The sequence below is a fragment of the Ranitomeya variabilis genome, chromosome 5 (assembly GCF_051348905.1).
Source record: "Ranitomeya variabilis isolate aRanVar5 chromosome 5, aRanVar5.hap1, whole genome shotgun sequence".
NCBI lineage: Eukaryota > Metazoa > Chordata > Amphibia > Anura > Dendrobatidae > Ranitomeya > Ranitomeya variabilis.
In genome coordinates, this window is record NC_135236.1 from 431,210,268 (window position 1) to 431,231,610 (window position 21,343).

Consider the following 21,343-nt stretch of genomic DNA (forward strand, 5'->3'; position numbering starts at 1 on the left):
AAGAAAGCTCCATTAGTGTTACACAGTGTGACTGTAGCAGCATGATGCACCTTTTCTCCTGTCTTTCCTGTTTGATATTTCATTTCTCTAAGGCCCAGCATCTTTCAGATTTATATTCCCCTGCATGACATTTTTAAAGCAAACAATGTTCTGCTTATCTCTTGAGTTACGACCTCAAAGTGATGTTGAGATTTGAACTTATGCTTATCGCTGGGTACCAGAATGCTTGCACATACATTGAATGTAACATTGGTGTCGCAGATGTATTTATTTTTTATGTGAAGTCTTTTGGTTGAATGAACTTTTCATTTTTCCTATCACTTGTCATACATCCAAGATGCACTAGAACATCCTCATATGCACAAATTTCTTTGAAAACATTTAGATTGAAATCAACATTTTGACATTTTGGTTTCTTAAAAAACATACTAATAAATAGTATTTAAATTCATTAATGAGCATTTTTATGTAGACTTTGCGAATTGAGATAGTGATTTGGCTCTTACCCTAAGTCATATTGCAAGACTCGTTGAAGGGTTGTTTGTGACTTGTAGGATCACTACTTCCAACAGGTGGGGCAAAATAGTTCAAGTCCTCTTTTTGTCTAAAGAGGCAATTTGCATATTACATTTCCCAGAGGAGCATTGCACAGCGAATAAGCCTCCTTACCTTGAGAAGCCAGAGCTGGTATGTCACTCTCCACAAGGAGAAACCTTACCCCTTAGACCCCAGTCCAGAGCCTCTCACCTAGCCAAATCCGTTCTCATGCTTCGCACTGACGAGGGCAAACTGCCCGAAACACCGTGTCTGCGAATTGAGATACTAATTTGGCTCTTATCCTAAGTCATATTGCAAGAATCGTTAAAGGGTTGATTGTGACTTGTAGCATCGCTACTTCCAACAGGTGGCACTATAGAGTTCAAGTCTTCTCTTTCTCTGAAGAGGCAGTTTGCATAGGAAAAAATGAAGCCACTAATGATTTTATATTTTTGAACAGTTTTCTCTTAGCAAGTTATCAAGTTGCAAATATATATATATATATATATATATATATATATATATACAGTGTCTTGAAAAATATTCACAAAATTTAAATGTATTTTATTGGATTTCTATGTGATATACCAGCGCAAAGTATCAAGTATTTATAAAATGTAAAGAAAATGGTATGCCGTTATCTAAATATTTAGATATTTTAAAAGTATAAATCGGAAAAATGTGATGTACATTCATATTCAGCCCCGAGAGTCAATATTTCACAGGGCCATTTTTCACTGTAATTGCGCTGCAAGTCTTTTGGTCTTTTGTGGCATAATGTCTCTACCAGTTTTGCATGTGTGGGGGCTGAAGTTTTTATTCATTCTTCTTTGAAAACTAGATCTAACTCAGTGAGATTGGATGAAGAGCATCTATGAAAAGCAATGTTCATGTCTTCCCACTGACTCTCACAGATGGGTTTTAGGTCTGGACTGTGACTGGGCCATTCAAACACGTGAATATGCTTTGATCTAAACTATTCCATTCTAGCTCTGGCAGTATGTTTAGGGTTGTTTAACTGCTGAAAGGTAAAACTAGGCCACAGTCTCAAGTTTTTTGCAGCATCTAACAGGTTTTCCTCAAGAATTTAGCTCTATCTTCCCATCAACTCTGACCATCTCTCTTGTCCCTCCTGAAGAAAAGCCTCCCCACAGCATGAAGCTGTCACCACCATGTTTGACGGTGGAGACGGTATTTTCAGGTTGATGGGCAGTGTTAGTTTTTCACCACAAGTAGCGTATTGAATTTAGCCCCAAAAACTTTTGTTTTAGTCTCATCTGACCAGAGCATGTTCTTCCACATGCTAGCTGTACCCCCAAAATGGCTTTTTGCAAACAATAAATGTAACTTCTTGTGGCTTGCTTTCAAAAATGGAATTCTTCTTGCCACTCTTCCATAAAGGCCAGATTTGTTGTTTATGACTAATAGTTGTCCTGTGGACAGATTTTCCCACCTGAGCTGTGGATCTCTACAGGTTCTCCACAGTGATCAAGGGACCCTTGGCGGCTGCTTCTCTAATTAATTTAAATTTTTGTTTGAAATAAAAAAATAAAAATTGTCATGCTACAAGTGTACAAAATTGGTCACTCGGTACTTGGTCCCCAGGCCGTTCCATACCTTGTACCAGCACATTTCTAGGAACATCACCGGTGCCCTGTCCAATGCAGTTACTGGGATTGTCTACTTAAAGACCAACACATGGACAAGCACTTGTGGCCAGAGACACTACATTTCCCTGACTGCACACTGGGTGAACATTGAGGAGGCCGGGGGCCAGTCCCACCCTGGCACGACACATGTACTACCGACGCCAAGGATTGCTGGCCCTACTTCTGTCATGGTTTCCTTCCCCTCTTACAACAGTTTCTGCACTCCCTCCTGCTCTTCCTCATCCTCTATCTCTGATGTGTTATCTCAGAGCACGTCATCTGCATCAGCTAGAAGGTGGAAGATCTGCAGCACTGCCTCAGCAAAATGGCAACAGGCTCTGCTGAAGCTAAATTGTCTTTAAGACAAACCACACACCTCGGCAGAGTTATTGAAAGGAATAGCAGAGCAAACTTATCTGTGGCTCTCGCCGCTGAACATACAACCAGGTATGGTGTGTGATAATGGGCGTAACTTTGTTGCTGCTGCGAAGTTTGGCAAGATCACACACACATACCTTGCTTGGCTCACGTGCTCAACTTGGTAGTTCAGCAGTTTCTGAAAACCTATTTAGATTTACGAGAGCTTCTGGCCAAAGTACACCACTTCAGAGGCCATTTTCGCAAGTCAACTACAGTTTCCACAGCTCTGGCAGTGCTGCATCAGCGCATGCAAGTGATAGCTTACCCATTGGTGTGCGACATGACCATACTCTGGCACTCCACATTGCACATACTGGCAAAGCCTTTTGTGCAGCAGAGGCCAGTTGTGGAATAACAGCTCCAACACACCCATCAGTCTTCACACATAACAAATGAAGATTGGGCTTGGATTTCTGACATTTGTGTGGCGCTCCAAGACTTTGAGGACTCCACAAAGATGGTTAGCAGTGATGATGCCGTCATCAGAGCAACTATTCTGCTTCTGTGCCTACTTAAACAGTTGATGCAGACAATTAAACATGAAGTTTTTCATACGTACCAGGTGGAGATGGGGGAAGACATGAGACAGGGAGATACTACCCAGCCTAGTCTCATCTCACCTGCTCAGCGCAGATTGGGTAACAATAAGGATGAGGAGGCTGAGAAAGAGCAGGTAGAACAGGAGCTTGCTGGTAGCGCAAAAGAGGCTAGTACCCACACAAGCTGAGGAGGTAAATGAGGAGGAAGAGATGAAGGGGTAGGAGGAGATGAGAGTAGTCATCATGGTGGAGACAGAAGTATTGGCTATAAGGACCTTGGCACATATGGCTGACTTTATGTACCGCTGCCGTTCCCGTGACCCTTGCATTACATTAATTTTTGCCAAAAAAGAATGCTGGTTATTCACCCTGATAGACCAAAACTTTTCATATATCCTTTATAAGATTGAGAGGTCTTGTAAAATGGTGCTATACCAGAATGCCATTGTAAAAAATATGCTGAAAAAATTCCAATCAGACAACATTAGTGGCAGGGGGCAAGCTTCCTTGCTCAACCAAGAAGGAGAGGCAGAGGAGACACACAGCTGAGGCATGGGTACACTGTGAAAGGCATGGGGTAATTTCTTGACACCAGTCCAACATACACTGCCTGACACAAGATATTTTTGACAAGGAGGGAAACATTTTTAAAGATGGTCAAGCACTAACCGGCCAACAAAACCAGCGTGCTCCCTAATTCCTCTGCTACCTTCAGCTATAGGTTCTCAAAGCTAGACACCCTCTATGCCTTGGAGGTGTTTTACTGCTCCGCTGCTAGCCTCTTGTCTGAGCACGTTTTTAGTGCCAATGGAGGGGAAGTCATAACCGGATGGCCCTTTTGCCTGTCAACAGAAAGTGCTGACAGGCTCACTATGATTAAAATAAACAAAGACTGGATTAGACCCAACTTCTCAACACCACCAGATGACAGCAACATAAAGTGATTTTAGTGTTCAATATTTTAATGAGGCCCCCCACTTGTGGCATACTAGGGTCTATGGATGACTGTATTACTCTCCTCATAATTTTTTCCTTGCGTTGCACTTTGTGTAAAGCTTTTGATTGTAAAAGTGCCACAACTACCCTTTTGTTAATTTTTTCATGAGGCACTCCAGTTGGTGCCTTCAAGGGTGCATGGATGAACCTGCTTGTAATTGGCAGGCTCTGCACTGTGTGCAGCACTTTTATGAGTGTAGGAGTATCACATCTACACTTTGTTCACAATATTTGAATGAAGTACTACTGGTGGTGCTTCCATGAGTGTATAGATGACCCTGCTTGTAATGTTTGGCAGGATTTGCACTTAGTACATAGGCATTATGAGTCAAGGAGTACCACTACATGATAGTTTGAACAGAATGTGTATGAGGCCCTCCTTCATGTTTAATACAATGTGTATCTAAATTCCTAATTTTTGGCACTTTCTTTTACTACATAACTTACTCTGAAATCTTCAATTTATTAATAAAAATCAATTTTGGTTTACATAAATTACATTTTTTTCAAATCCCAAAGATTTGAATTTATTGGAGTTTTCATATCGGGGACATGTTCTCTATTATTACTTTTTATTTTAGTGTCTACAATTCTTACTCTTTTCCTTGTTTCTGATTTTCAGTGCTGGTAGTGAAAATTCTGTTAAAAATGTGTTGGTCTAAAATAAATTGAAGTAGGACATTGTGCTTATTTTACGATTACTCCCCTATGGTTTGCTAAATTAATATCAGATTTGTACAATGACAAAAGTTCTAAACATGCCTTTAAGGCAAAATCAATGGTATAAGTGAAATCTTTTGCCTCAGTATGTCAGAATTTAGTGATTGCTACATCTGCTAAGATAACATTTTCAGTTATTGACAGCTGATCAATTGAAGACATTGTTGCTCTAACCTTTTATCTCAATGTAAAGCAGAATTGCTTAAGTGTGAGTTTCTTTACAGAATATTTACACTTTGCTAATGTATTATTTTGCTGTTGTTTGGCAAACAGCACATTTAAGCAATAAAAGAACATAATTAAAATCAGAATTATGGCTTTTTCAAACCACAAACAGTAATTTGAATATTCTACCTGTGAGGTTCATAAAATGCAAAGTATTATCAGGAGATAAATATATAAATGAATATTGGAGCTGCTTGTTGCTAGTTGTTATTTCAGAACAGAGCATAGAATGTAAAATAAAAACTCAGGCACATGTTTTCAGCAAAGACAAAAGTAATCACGTATGTTGGAAAACAGAATTATGTGAAAGCGAAATAATTACTGTTTTATTTTTATCACAAGGCAAGTTAATTGTAACAATATTTTTTTATTGCAATATTTTACTTAAACAATGTACTGGGGTTAATAAATCTTTACCAAATCTACATAATTACCTTTTTTCCCCTTTTTGTAATTAGGGAGCTCAGAAGAGAAGTTATAATGTTGGCTTGCAGTTTTGGCAACAAGCAGTGTCATCAAGAAGCAGCAACAATGATCTCTGACTGGATTTCTAGTAACAGAAATCGGTGAGTGAGCATTTATCTATTAAAAATGGAAAGCAAGCACCATGCATTTTTTATTGCATTACTGTTTGGCTATGTTCACACAACCCTAGTTTTGATCAAAGTACAGTCCATGAAAAAAGCGGATAGCACTCAGATAAATGTTGATCAGATAAGCATTTATTTACCTGAATCTAATGTCACTGCAATAGTCTCTTACAACTATTCAACTGTATATGCTCAAAAAAAATTGGATCCCACTTGGATCAGCTGTATAGCATCAGATTTTTCATCTATACATTGCCATTATTAACATAGTAAACTTTATGGTTTTGCAAATTTTATTTATTGCTGATGGATAAATACAATTACCATATGAAAGGCATATGGATGACATTACAAATGAAAAATTTTCCTTTTTTGGATAAAAATTGGATAATCTTTTATATGTTTGTATGAACAAACCGCCTTTTCAAAAAAACATAATTTTCAGTGTGAATTTTATCACAGTTAAATACACACAAAAACATAAACTCCCGCACATACCCACACACACATGCACAAATTCAAATGCATTTAATGATAAAAATAATAAAACAGCAGGAAGATTGTGCCTTCTCTGTGACATAGCAACAATGGAGAAAAGAGTTCTGGTATTGACCTATAATGGAGAAAATAAGTATTTGATATACTGCCGATTTTGCAAGTTTTGCCACCTACAAAGAATGGGGAGATCTTGAATTTTTATAGTAGGTACACTTCAATTGTGAGAGACACAATCTTAAAAACAATCCAGAAAATCACATTGTATGATTTGTACATAATTACATATCTGTATCAAATATTAAGTTCTGTTTTTCGATTGTATCAAATACTTATTTCATGCACTAAAATAAAAATACGTATTTTCTCTATTGTATACCTGTGTATAGCTTTGTTTGTCATTCAATCATTATAACATAGTAACATAGTATTTAAGGTTGAAGGAAGACTTAAAGCCCATCTAGTTCAACACATAGCATAACATGTTGATCCAGAGGAAGGAAAAAAAAAACATGTGGCAAAAAGTAAGCTCCACATTGGGGAAAAAAATTCCTCCCTGACTCCACACACGGCAATCAGACTAGTTCCCTGGATCAATGCCCTATCAAGGAATCTAGTGTATATACCCTGTAACATTATACTTTTTAAGAAAGGCATCCAGTCCCCTCTTAAATTTTAGTAGTTAATCACTCATTACAACATCATATGGCAGAGAGTTCCATAGTCTCACTGCTCTTACAGTAAAGAAGATTATGATTAAACCTTCTTTCCTCTAGACGTACAGGATGCCCCCGTCTCAGGTCTATGAATAAAAAGATCATTAGAAAGGTCTTTGTACTGTCCCCTTATGTAATTTATACATTGTAATAAATCACCCCTTAGCCTTTGTTTTTCCAAACTAAATGGCCCCAAGTGTAATAACCTATCTTGGTATTATAGACCCCCCAGTCCTCTAATAACCTTTGTCGCTCTTCTCTGCACCCGCTCTAGTTCAGCTATGTCTTTCTTAAACACCAGAGACCAGAACCGTGCACAGTATTCTAAGTGTGGTCAAACTAGTGACTTGTATAGAGGTAAACTTATGTTCTCCTCATGAGAATCTATGCCTCTTTTAATGCATCCCATTATTTTATTTGCCTTTGTAGCAGCTGCCTGACACTGGCCACTGAGTTTGTCATCCACCCATACACCCAGGTCTTTATCAGTGACAGTTTTTCCTAGTGTTTTACAATTAAGCACATAATTATACATCTTATTTCTTCTGTCCAAGTTCATGACCTTACATTTATCCCCATTAAAGCTCATTTGCCATTTATCAGCCCAAGCTTCTAGTTTACATAAATCTTCCTGTAATATTAAATTGTCCTCCTCTGTATTGATTACCCTGCAGAGTTTAGTGTCATCTGCAAATATTGAAATTCTACTCTCTATGCCCCCTACAAGGTCATTAATAAATATGTTAAAAAGAAGAGGGCCCAATACTGACCCCTGTGGTACCCCACTGCTAACTGCGACCCAGTCCGAGTGTGCTCCATTAATAACCACCCTTTGTTTCCTATCCCTGAGCCAGCTCTTTACCCACTTACACATATTTCCCCCTATCACCATTATTCTCATTTTATGTATCAACCTTTTATGTGGCACCGTATCAAAAGCTTTTGAAAAGTCCATATACACTATGTCCACTGCGTTCCCTTAGTCCAGTCCAGATCTTACCTCTTCATAGAAGCTGATCAAATTAGTCTGACATGAACGGTCCCTAGTAAACCCGTGCTGATACTGGGTCATGAGGTTATTCCACTTCAGATACTCCGGTATAGCATCCCTTAGAATGCCCACCAGGATTTTACCCACAGTAGAGGTTAAGCTTACTGGCCTATAATTTCCAAGTTCAGTTTTTGTCCCCCTTTTAAATATTGGCACCACATTTGCTATACACCAGTCCTGTGGTACAGACCCTGTTATTATGGACTCTTTAAAGATTAAAAGTAATGGTCTATCAATGACTGTACTTAATTCCTGCAGTACTCGGGGATGTATCCCATCCGGGCCCAGGGATTTTTCAACTTTATTGATTTTAAGACACCGCCATTCTTCCTGCTGGGTTAAGCAGGTGACATTTAATGGAGAATTTTTGTTATCACTGATCATGTTGTCCTTCATGGGATTTTCTTGTGTAAATACTGTTGAAAAAAGTCATTTAGCATTTTGGCTTTTTCCTCATCCTCATCCACCATTTCACCCAGTCTATTTTTAAGGGGGCCAACACTATCATTTTCATTATCATGGTTCATACTATTAGATTAATTTGTTGCATCTCTGAGCACATTGCACCTATTAGTTTCCTTACTTGAGTATAAAATTTGTGTCAAAATGTTCATGTGATTTGGTGCATGGTGTCGTGTGTGCCTTTTCCTTTTTACACATAGATCAAGAGAAAAGTCCTCAAAGCAGGTTAACAAATTGCAGTATACAGGATTATACTTTCAAGATATGTAATTACAGTATAAACCCAGGGTAGAAATAAATTTGGGGTCCAAGGAATAAAGAAGTAGACAAATATTTTCCTTTTGAAAATTACAAATGTTCTTGAAAACAAAATAAAATAAAAAAATATAAGATATATTTATAATGACACAAGATGCCTCAAAGAATTGGGATGGAAAATTGGCCTATTCAAGCACTATCCATTAAAAGGGCAGCACACTATGGGCCTGATTCATCAAAACTTTCATGCCAGTCACAATATTTACTCACAACAACTTGGAACTGCATTTACATTTTGTGACTTCTAGCATCTTCACGTCAGTTTCTCCCAGCTCGGACAAGATGGGCAGAGCTGGGTCTGAGAAGGGGCATGATGAGCAGCGGCATTCAATTTTCCATAAATATTTCTCCAGCAGGGGTTGGAGTACAATTTGTGGCAAGGTGCACATGGAGGTGCCTGCCTCTCGCCCATCTTCTTCACTTCCGGACATGCGCAGCACGGTTCTGAGGAGCAATGACATGAATGAAGAAAGCCATGAGATTTGCAGCGAGCTGGCGATGATACGCATGCCCCATTAACTAGTCATAAGGCTATTTTACATATAAAAATATAGTTTATAAATACTTTTTTAAAAACATTAAACATAGGTTTAGACGTTTCTCAGTGTTTGGGGCTTATGGCATTTGGAAAACATATACAGTGCATGGCTGCAGACCTTAAAACTTGTAATTGCTAATTTATATGGGCAACAAGAATTGTATTTGATAGTTTGGATAAATTAAGCACAATAGGGCAACATTTTGATTGTGTCTGCCAGAATAATGAAATATAATTTAATATAGCAAGTTGCAACTCATCTGAGCTCATGTTCATTTTTGAAAGGGCTCCGAAGAAATCAATGCTGCATTATTATTAAATGTTATGGACATTTAGGTTGGTTTTGCTATCAGTCCCTTTTTTTCTTAAAATCAATCTTTTTGGGCTACAATAAATAGCACTGCATGTTTGGGCTTCAACTCCATATGTGAAATTGTTCTTGGAAATACGATAATATTTATTTTTGTTTATCGAAAACATACGAGATATTGGAGTATTCCTGAATATAAAACATATAAACTGCATATTGATTTGTCATGTTATTCACACTGCATGAATTTTGTAATTTATCCACAATTCTTAAGAAGTCAATAAAGTATTGATTCTTGCTTTTTCATGCACACTGATACCAGTAATGGGTTTTAGTACGAGTTATATTAAACATAATTGTAGATTTAATGGATAATGCAACACTAGCATGTGTGACATTGAGCATACAGTGTTGCTTTCTAAATGTAGTCAACCATTTATTTCATTTCACACTAATCAATACTTGTACAGATTAAATTTTTCCAATTGGTTATAGCTGTACTAAGCTACATAGTGAGGGCATGTCAGCAAAATTGCCAGCTCTGCAAGTTGGAGTTGTATGAACTGTAAAAATGACACACATCGTATTTGAGGTCATACTCAATGGAGCAATTTAACAGTTTTGGATAAGATCCAATAGCATAGCAACATAGACAATTTTAAATCAGACCTGTCACCTTTGAAATGATGTCTAAAAGGCATTTCAGATCCCTTAGTTGAACTTGACGGACATATGTCTTTTTTCAGCCATACCATGTAACTATGTTATAGTGTAAGAGAAGTTAGTTAGATTGATATACATTTTTATTAATTTTTCTGCATTTTTTTAATTAATTCATATCCCTTAAAATTTTAGATTTAGAAACCCATTTGGGGCCACAATTAGAAATTAATTAATAAATTAATTAGAAATATTTACTACACTCCTAAGTTTAAAATAAGCATTACATTCTCTCTAACATGAATATGGATTTCACTATGGTCAATGTGACAGGCTTTTCTTAAGAAAAAGGTCCTGATTAAGGCTCCATATCTAATGGGTTATACAGAGTTTTATCATAGTTGTATTATCATTAGTGTTGAGCGATACCTTCCAATATCGGAAAGTATCGGTATCGGAAAGTATCGGCCGATACCGTCAAAGTATCGGATCTAATCCGATACCGATACCCGATCCCAATGCAAGTCAATGGGACGAAAATATCGGAATTAAAATAAACCCTTTATAAACTTGTAGGTTCACTCTACATGAAGGAAAACAACTAAGAATAATGTAGGATGTATTGGGGGACGTGGCGGAGACATTAAAGGCACAGAGGTTTAGCCCAATCTAATAGAATAGCAGGATTTTGTTTTGTTTTTTATGACATTCGGCGTTAGAAAGATTTTGACTATGTTAATTTTTTTTTTATTTTGTCAGATATTGATGTTTCACTACTTCCACGCCCTTCACCTTCTTTTATACTTCTCCCACACTTTCTTCTTCATTATCCTCATCATCAGCTTCTTTGACATCAACTTCTTCACCTTATTCATCTTCTTCTTCATCTTCTACCTATTTTTTTTTTGTTACATTGTTCATATTCTTTTTATTTTACTATTATCTTCTTCATATTCTACTTCTTCATCATATTCTTATTTGTGACAGGCATTCCCGTAGTTGTTATCTATAAAAGTTTGAAGATTACACCTTCCGTTCTGCCTGTCACAAAACAGTTACATTTGTCCGCGTTCAGTTTGGCCTGCAGCATCAGGCTTTATCCAGGGGCACCACAAGGAGGAACGGACTCACCCCCATACACTGCTTAGTCTTCTTCTGCTTATAATTTAGATAATATCTTTTGCTCTGATATTTAGTCTTATGCTTAATGTTCTTCTGCTCTTTGTTCTGCAGCCTCTTGTTCTTCTGCTTCTCGGTCTTCCAGGTCGTCGTCGTCTCCAGGGTCGTCGTGTCCGGGGTCGTCGTCATCGGGGTGGTCTTCAGGGTCGTCGTCTCCAGGGTCGTCGTCATCACGGTGGTTGTCGTCTCTGGTGTCGTCGTCATCTTAGGGGTGGTCTTCCGGGTCATCGTGTTTAGTCTCTTGAACTTGGAAATGTAGCAGAAGGTACAAGAAGGCTGAGAAAATGCCGAGAAACAGCTGATGGAACTGGAACTCGGATGGCTACCCGAAGGTCCAAGAGCCAATGGAACTACCGAGGACCAGCTGACGTTACTGGAACCCGGTTACTAAGCAGGAGGTACCCGTGCCTGAAAGCACTACCAAGGACCACCTGACGTTGGTGGAACTCGGATACCCAGAGGGAGGCACCTAAGCCAAAGGCTCTGCCCGGAACCAGCTGACGGTACTGGAACCAGGATGGGGAGCAGAAGGTACAAGAGCAAAAGACACTGCCGAGAACCAGCTGACGGTGCTGGAACCTGGATGGGTAGCCGAAGGTCCAAGAGCCAATGGAACTACCGAGGACCAGCTGACGTTACTGGAACCCGGTTACTAAGCAGGAGGTACCCGTGCCTGAAAGCACTACCAAGGACCACCTGACGTTGGTGGAACTCGGATACCCAGAGGGAGGCACCTAAGCCAAAGGCTCTGCCCGGAACCAGCTGACGGTACTGGAACCAGGATGGGGAGCAGAAGCTACAAGAGCAAAAGACACTGCCGAGAACCAGCTGACGGTACTGGAACCCGGATGGGTAGCCGAAGGTCCAAGAGCCAATGGAACGACCGAGGACCAGCTGACGTTACTGGAACCCGGTTACTAAGCAGGAGGTACCCGTGCCTGAAAGCACTACCAAGGACCACCTGACGTTGGTGGAACTCGGATACCCAGAGGGAGGCACCTAAGCCAAAGGCTCTGCCCGGAACCAGCTGACGGTGCTGGAACCAGGATGGGGACCTATTCAAGCTTGTCTTCCTAGAGCCCCAACTAGCAGTGTTGGAGCCCAGGGTCAGCAGGAGGAGGAGAGGGAGCAGAGTGTAGGCCGAAGCCTGCACTGGCGGCAGCTTTGGGTCTGTTGTGCCTGTGTGGCTGTTGCAGGACACGTTGCCGGCTGCACAGCAGGGGAACAGCTGGCGGTGCTGAACCCCACTGACACATTGGCTGGTGTTTGGCTCTGTGCAGCTAGCAGTACCGGGCCCCAACTGGCGGTGTTGGAGCCCGGGCTCTGCAGGGGGAGCAGAGTGTAGGCCGAAGCCTAATTGAACCAATTTCAAAGGTAACCTTTAACCCCCCCTCAGGGGTTACAAAGTAGAAGAGCCACAGCTTATGCAGCAGTAGTGCTGCACAAGTCAAAGGTTGCTCTTTTAATTTTTCTCCTTGCACATGCTGAATGAAACACGTATAACATTTAGCCCTTTATACAGTCAAACTGTGTTGGAGGCGCGAGTTCCCTTCGTAATGAGACGCAGCACAGATGTCAAGAATCCCACCTTGGTGCTGGGTGCAGCCTCCTGAGCGTTGTTATTTGCTGTACAGGAGTCTGCGCTGTCGTGTTATCCCCTGGCCTAGCGCTGTTAGCGCTGCCCATCTTCTGACATCATTTAATGTCGGCCGGTGCGGTTCGCGATGACCATGAATCCCAGCCCCGCAGTGTCTTAACATTGTTAAAACACTGCGGGTCTGGGATTCATGGCCTGGCGCAGCACATATGTTCGCCTCTCACACTCGGGTCCTTACACCCGCTTCAGACTGTGCGGCGTCAGCTGATCCCTTATCGCATGCCACGGCCATGAAGCCGCACAGTCTGAAGAAGGCGGAAGGAGATGAGGGACAGGCGAACTGATGCACTGCTCATGCCCATCAATCACACCCTCGCAGTCCCAATAAATAAGACACCGAGGGGCGTTGTGTGGGTCAGGGCGGCCGCAGAGGCGCAGGCAGCCAAACAATGATGCCAGAAGATGGGCAGCGCTACCAAGGGGGTTGCAGCGTGTCATTACAAAGGAAAGTCACACCTCCGGGACGGTTAAATGGTCACACAGAGGACACATTTTAGACGTGTTTTCAGTTCCACATGTGCGAGGAGAATACGTTTATGAGCCACCTTGCACACATGCAGCATTACCGCTGTACAAGGTGGCTGTAAAACGTACAAACGCCTGGGGGAGGGGGGACAGGTTCCCTTCAATTTCAGTTCTTGTGTCTGCGTGGCTTTTGCAGGACACGATGCCGGCTACACAGCAGGGGAACAGCTGGCGGTGCTGAACCCCACTGACACATTGGCTGGTGTTTTTCTCTGTGCAGCTAGCAGTACCGGGCCCCAACTGGCGATGTTGGAGCCCAGAGTCAGCAGGAGGAGGAGAGGGAGCAGAGTGTAGGCTGAAGCCTGCACTGGCGGCAGCTTTGGGTCTGTTGTGCCTGCGTGGCTGTTGCAGGACACGTTGCCGGCTGCACAGCAGGGGAACAGCTGGCGGTGCTGAACCCCACTGACACATTGGCTGGTGTTTGGCTCTGTGCAGCTAGCAGTACCGGGCCCCAACTGGCGGTGTTGGAGCCCGGGCTCTGCAGGGGGAGCAGAGTATAGGCCGAAGCCTAATTGAACCAATTTCAAAGGTAACCTTTAACCCCCCCTCAGGGGTTACAAAGTAGAAGAGCCACAGCTTAAGGTACCGTCACACTAGGCGATATCGCCAGCAATCCGTGACGTTGCAGCGACCTGGATGGCGATATCGCTGAATTTGACACGCAGCAGCGATCTGGATCCCGCTGTGAAATTGCTGGTCGCTGCTAGAAGGTCTGCACATTATTTGGTCGCTAGGTCGCCGTGTATCGCCGTGTTTGACAGCAAAAGCGACGATACCAGCGATATTTTACACTGGTAACCAGGGTAAACATCGGGTTACTAAGCGCAGGGCCGCGCTTAGTAACCCGATGTTTACCCTGGTTACCAGCGTAAAAGTTAAAAAAACAAACAGCACATACTCACCTGCGCGTCTCCCAGCGTCTGCTTCCTGACACTGACTGAGCGCCGGCCCTAAACTGAAAGTGAAAGCACAGCGGTGACGTCACCGCTCTGCTGTTAGGGCCGGAGCTCAGTCAGCGTCAGGATGCAGACGCTGGGGGACGCGCAGGTGAGCATGTACTGTTTGTTTTTTTAACTTTTACGCTGGTAACCAGGGTAAACATCGGGTTACTAAGCGCGGCCCTGCGCTTAGCAACCCGATGTTTACCCTGGTTACCCGGGGACCTCGGCATCGCTGGTCGCTGGAGAGCGGTCTGTGTGACAGCTCTCCAGCGACCACACAGCGACGCTGCAGCGATCGGCATTGCTGTCGCTATCGCTGCAGCGTCGCTTAGTGTGACGGTACCTTTATGCAGCAGTAGTGCTGCACAAGTCAAAGGTTGCTCTTTTAATTTTTCTCCTTGCACATGCTGAATGAAACACGTATAACATTTAGCCCTTTATACAGTCAAACTGTGTTGGAGGCGCGAGTTCCCTTCATAATGAGACGCAGCACAGATGTCAAGAATCCCACCTTGGTGCTGGGTGCAGCCTCCTGAGCGTTGTTATTTGCTGTACAGGAGTCTGCGCTGTCGTGTTATCCCCTGGCCTAGCGCTGTTAGCGCTGCCCATCTTCTGACATCATTTAATGTCGGCCGGTGCGGATCGCGATGACCATGAATCCCAGCCCCGCAGTGTCTTAACATTGTTAAAACACTGCGGGTCTGGGATTCATGGCCTGGCGCAGCACATATGTTCGCCTCTCACACTCGGGTCCTTACACCCGCTTCAGACTGTGCGGCATCAGCTGATCCCTTATCGCATGCCACGGCCATGAAGCCGCACAGTCTGAAGAAGGCGGAAGGAGATGAGGGACAGGCGAACTGATGCACTGCTCATGCCCATCAATCACACCCTCGCAGTCCCAATAAATAAGACACCGAGGGGCGTTGTGTGGGTCAGGGCGGCTACAGAGGCGCAGGCAGCCAAACAATGATGCCAGAAGACGGGCAGCGCTACCAAGGGGGTTGCAGCGTGTCATTACAAAGGAATGTCACACCTCCGGGACGGTTAAATGGTCACACAGAGGACACATTTTAGACATGTTTTCAGTTCCACATGTGCGAGGAGAATACGTTTATGAGCCACCTTGCACACATGCAGCATTACCGCTGTACAAGGTGGCTGTAAAACGTACAAACGCCTGGGGGAGGGGGGACAGGTTCCCTTCAATTTCAGTTCTTGTGTCTGCGTGGCTTTTGCAGGACACGATGCCGGCTACACAGCAGGGGAACAGCTGGCGGTGCTGAACCCCACTGACACATTGGCTGGTGTTTTTCTCTGTGCAGAAAGCAGTACCGGGCCCCAACTGGCGGTGTTGGAGCCCAGGGTCAGCAGGAGGAGGAGAGGGAGCAGAGTGTAGGCCGAAGCCTGCACTGGCGGCAGCTTTGGGTCTGTTGTGCCTGCGTGGCTGTTGCAGGACACGTTGCCGGCTGCACAGCAGGGGAACAGCTGGCGGTGCTGAACCCCACTGACACATTGGCTGGTGTTTGGCTCTGTGCAGCTAGCAGTACCGGGCCCCAACTGGCGGTGTTGGAGCCCGGGCTCTGCAGGGGGAGCAGAGTGTAGGCCGAAGCCTAATTGAACCAATTTCAAAGGTAACCTTTAACCCCCCCTCAGGGGTTACAAAGTAGAAGAGCCACAGCTTATGCAGCAGTAGTGCTGCACAAGTCAAAGGTTGCTCTTTTAATTTTTCTCCTTGCACACGCTGAATGAAACACGTATAACATTTAGCCCTTTATACAGTCAAACTGTGTTGGAGGCGCGAGTTCCCTTCATAATGAGATGCAGCACAGATGTCAAGAATCCCACCTTGGTGCTGGGTGCAGCCTCCTGAGCGTTGTTATTTGCTGTACAGGAGTCTGCGCTGTCGTGTTATCCCCTGGCCTAGCGCTGTTAGCGCTGCCCATCTTCTGACATCATTTAATGTCGGCCGGTGCGGTTCGCGATGACCATGAATCCCAGCCCCGCAGTGTCTTAACATTGTTAAAACACTGCGGGTCTGGGATTCATGGCCTGGCGCAGCACATATGTTCGCCTCTCACACTCGGGTCCTTACACCCGCTTCAGACTGTGCGGCGTCAGCTGATCCCTTATCGCATGCCACGGCCATGAAGCCGCACAGTCTGAAGAAGGCGGAAGGAGATGAGGGACAGGCGAACTGATGCACTGCTCATGCCCATCAATCACACCCTCGCAGTCCCAATAAATAAGACACCAAGGGGCGTTGTGTGGGTCAGGGCGGCCGCAGAGGCGCAGGCAGCCAAACAATGATGCCAGAAGATGGGCAGCGCTACCAAGGGGGTTGCAGCGTGTCATTACAAAGGAAAGTCACACCTCCGGGACGGTTAAATGGTCACACAGAGGACACATTTTAGACGTGTTTTCAGTTCCACATGTGCGAGGAGAATACGTTTATGAGCCACCTTGCACACATGCAGCATTACCGCTGTACAAGGTGGCTGTAAAACGTACAAACGCCTGGGGGAGGGGGGACAGGTTCCCTTCAATTTCAGTTCTTGTGTCTGCGTGGCTTTTGCAGGACACGATGCCGGCTACACAGCAGGGGAACAGCTGGCGGTGCTGAACCCCACTGACACATTGGCTGGTGTTTTTCTCTGTGCAGCTAGCAGTACCGGGCCCCAACTGGCGGTGTTGGAGCCCAGGGTCAGCAGGAGGAGGAGAGGGAGCAGAGTGTAGGCCGAAGCCTGCACTGGCGGCAGCTTTGGGTCTGTTGTGCCTGCGTGGCTGTTGCAGGACACGTTGCCGGCTGCACAGCAGGGGAACAGCTGGCGGTGCTGAACCCCACTGACACATTGGCTGGTGTTTGGCTCTGTGCAGCTAGCAGTACCGGGCCCCAACTGGCGGTGTTGGAGCCCGGGCTCTGCAGGGGGAGCAGAGTGTAGGCCGAAGCCTAATTGAACCAATTTCAAAGGTAACCTTTAACCCCCCCCTCAGGGATTACAAAGTAGAAGAGCCACAGCTTATGCAGCAGTAGTGCTGCACAAGTCAAAGGTTGCTCTTTTAATTTTGCTCCTTGCACACGCTGAAAGGAACACGTATAACATTTGGGCCCTTACACAGTCAAACTGATTTTGAGGCGTGAGTTCCCTTCGTAAAGAGACGCAGTACAGCTGGCAAAAATGCCACCTTGGTGCTTTGCGCGGCCTCCTGAGCATCGTTATTTGTTGCACAGGAGTCTGCGCTTTTGTGTTATCCCTTGGCCTTGCGCTTTTAGCGCTGGCCATCCTCTGACATCATGTAATGTCGGCCGTTGCGGTTTGCGATGACCATGAATCTAAGCCCCGCAGTGTCTTAACATTGTTAAAACACTGCGGGGATGGGATTCATGGCCTGGCGCAGTACATATGTTCGCCTCTCACTTGGGTTCTTACACCCGCTTCAGACTATGCGGCGTCAGCTGATCCCTTATCGCATGCCACGGCCATGAAGCCGCACACTCTGAAGAAGGCGGAAGGAGACGAGTGACAGGCGAACATATGCACTGCTCATGCCCATCAATCACACCCTCGCAGTCAAAATAAATAAGACACCGAGGGGCGTTGTGTGGGGCAAGGCGGCCGTAGAGGCGCAGGCAGCCAAACAATGATGCCAGAAGACGGGCAGCGCTACCAAGGAGCTTGTTGCATGTCAATACAAAGGAAAATCACACCTGAGGGACGTTTTAATGGTCGCAGAGGACTCATTTTAGACGTGTTCTGTTCAACCTGGGCAAGGAGAATAAGTTTCTGAGCCACCTTGCACACATGCAGCATTACTGTCGTACAAGGTGGCTGTAAAACGTAGAAACGCCTGGGGGAGGGGGGACAGGTTTCCTTCAATTTCAGTTCTTGTGCCTGCGAGGCTTTTGCAGGACACGTTGCCGGCTACACAGCAGGGGAACAGCTGGTGGTGCTGAACCCCACTGACACATTGGCTGGTGTTTGGCTCTGTGCAGCCAGCACATCTGGGCCCCAACTGGCGGTGTTAGAGCCCAGGGTCAGCAGGAGGAGGAGAGGGATTACAGTGTAGGCCGAAGCCTGCACTGGAGCAAGTTGAAAGGGAAACTTTAACCCCCCCCAAGCGTTTGTAGCTGAAAGAGCCATCGTGTACAGCACTAATGCTGGAAAAGGTAAACTTAGCTCTTTTAATTATGGTCCTTGCACATGCTGAACCTAACACCTATGAAAAGTGTCCCCTCCTACCGTGATACCGTCCGGTTGGTGGAACTGTCCTTTGTGATGTGACGCAGCACAGCCATCATTCTTACCCCCTTGGCGCCGTGCGCCGCCTCCTCAGCGTTGTTTGAATCAGTCCCGGAGCCTGCGCTGTTAGGTTAGCCCTTGGCCATGCACACATTTTGCGCTGCCCGTCTTCTGACATCATTTGGTGTCAGGCTGGCTGCGCCTGTGCGGCCGCGCTGGCCGAGAGTCCGCCTCGCAGTGTCGTCTAATGTAATCCCACCGCGGGCCTGGGATCCGTGGCCATGCGCAGTGCATATCCTCGCCTCTCACTCCCCTCCCTACGGCTTCTTAAGACTGTGCGGTGTCACGGCCGTGGCATGCTATTAGGGACCAGCTGACACCGCACAGTCTGAAAAAGCCGTAGGGAGGGGAGTGAGAGGCGAGGATATGCACTGCGCATGGCCACGGATCCCAGGCCCCAAGTGGGATTAAATCAGAAGACAGTACGAGGCGGGCTCTCGGCCAGCGCGGCCGCACAGGCGCAGCCAGCCTGACACCAAATGATGTCAGAAGACGGGCAGCGCAAAATGTGTGCATGGCCAAGGGCTAACCTAACAGCGCAGGCTCCGGGACTGATTCAAACAACGCTGAGGAGGCGGCGCACGGCGCCAAGGGGGTAAGAATGACGGCTGTGCTGCGTCACATCACAAAGGACAGTTCCACCAACCAGACGGTATCACGGTAGGAGGGGACACTTTTCATAAGTGTTAGGTTCAGCATGTGCAAGGAGCACCACGAAAAGAGGCACTTTTTCCCTTTGCATCATTACTGCTGCACAAGGTGGCTCCTTCAGTAACAAACGCCTGGGGGGGACAGGTTCCCTTAAATTTAACTTGTTGTGCCTGCGTGGTGGTCGCAGTACACGTTGCCGTATACACAGCAGGGGAACAGCTGGCGGTGCTGAACCCCACTAACACATTGGCGAGGTGTTTGGCTCTGTGCGGACAGCACTTCTGGACAACAACTAGCGGTGTTGGAGCCCAGGGACAGGTGGAGGAGGAGGAGGTGGAGGAGGTAGGAGGAGGTAGGAGGGATTGCCACACACACAGCAGGGGAACAGCTGACGTTACTGAACCCCAATAACAGAGGAGGGACTGTTGGGACTGTGCGGACAGCACTTCTGGACGGCAACTAGCGGTGTTGGAGCCCAGGGACAGGTGGGGGAGGAGGAGGTGGAGGAGGTAGGAGGAGGTAGGAGGGATTGCCACACACACAGCAGGGGAACAGCTGACGTTACTGAACCCCAATAACAGAGGATGGACTGTTGGGACTGTGCGGACAGCACTTCTGGACGGCAACTAGCGGTGTTGGAGCCCAGGGACAGGTGGAGGAGGAGGTGGAGGAGGTAGGAGGAGGTAGGAGGGATTGCCACACACACAGCAGGGGAACAGCTGACGTTACTGAACCCCAATAACAGAGGAGGGACTGTTGGGACTGTGCGGACGGCACTTCTGGACGGCAACTAGCGGTGTTGGAGCCCAGGGACAGGTGGAGGAGGAGGAGGTGGAGGAGGTAGGAGGAGGTAGGAGGGATTGCCACACACACAGCAGGGGAACAGCTGACGTTACTGAACCCCAATAACAGAGGAGGGACTGTTGGGACTGTGCGGACAGCACTTCTGGATGGCAACTAGCGGTGTTGGAGCCCAGGGACAGGTGGAGGAGGAGGAGGTGGAGGAGATAGGAGGAGGTAGGAGGGATTGCCACACACACAGCAGGGGAACAGCTGACGTTACTGAACCCCAATAACAGAGGAACGACTGTTGGGACTGTGCGGACAGCACTTCTGGACGGCAACTAGCGGTGTTGGAGCCCAGGGACAGGTGGAGGAGGAGGAGGTGGAGGAGGTAGGAGGAGGTAGGAGGGATTGCCACACACACAGCAGGGGAACAGCTGACGTTACTGAACCCCAATAACAGAGGAGGGACTGTTGGGACTGTGCGGACAGCACTTCTGGACGGCAACTAGCGGTGTTGGAGCCCAGGGACAGGTGGAGGAGGAGGAGGTGGAGGAGGTAGGAGGAGGTAGGAGGGATTGCCACACACACAGCAGGGGAACAGCTGACGTTACTGAACCCCAATAACAGAGGAGCGACTGTTGGGACTGTGCGGACAGCACTTCTGGACGGCAACTAGCAGTGTTGGAGCCCAGGGACAGGTGGAGGAGGAGGAGGTGGAGGAGGTAGGAGGAGGTAGGAGGGATTGCCACACACACAGCAGGGGAACAGCTGACGTTACTGAACCCCAATAACAGAGGAGGGACTGTTGGGACTGTGCGGACAGCACTTCTGGACGGCAACTAGCGGTGTTGGAGCCCAGGGACAGGTGGAGGAGGAGGAGGTGGAGGAGGTAGGAGGGATTGCCACACACACAGCAGGGGAACAGCTGACGTTACTGAACCCCAATAACAGAGGAGGGACTGTTGGGACTGTGCGGACAGCACTTCTGGACGGCAACTAGCGGTGTTGGAGCCCAGGGACAGGTGGAGGAGGAGGAGGTGGAGGAGGTAGGAGGAGGTAGGAGGGATTGCCACACAC

The 21,343-nt window shown here is 46.0% G+C and overlaps 1 protein-coding gene across 1 annotated transcript in view; it reads left to right on the forward strand.

Annotated features, from left to right (window-relative positions):
• The window catches only part of TRHDE (thyrotropin releasing hormone degrading enzyme), a 1,510,236-nt gene that overhangs the window by 1,353,637 nt on the left and 135,256 nt on the right, over window positions 1-21,343 (forward strand). Inside the window, exon 15 of the mRNA XM_077265293.1 lies at window positions 5,545-5,652. Within this exon, the coding sequence (XP_077121408.1) occupies window positions 5,545-5,652 (108 nt within the window). The remainder of the gene's footprint in view (window positions 1-5,544; window positions 5,653-21,343) is intronic.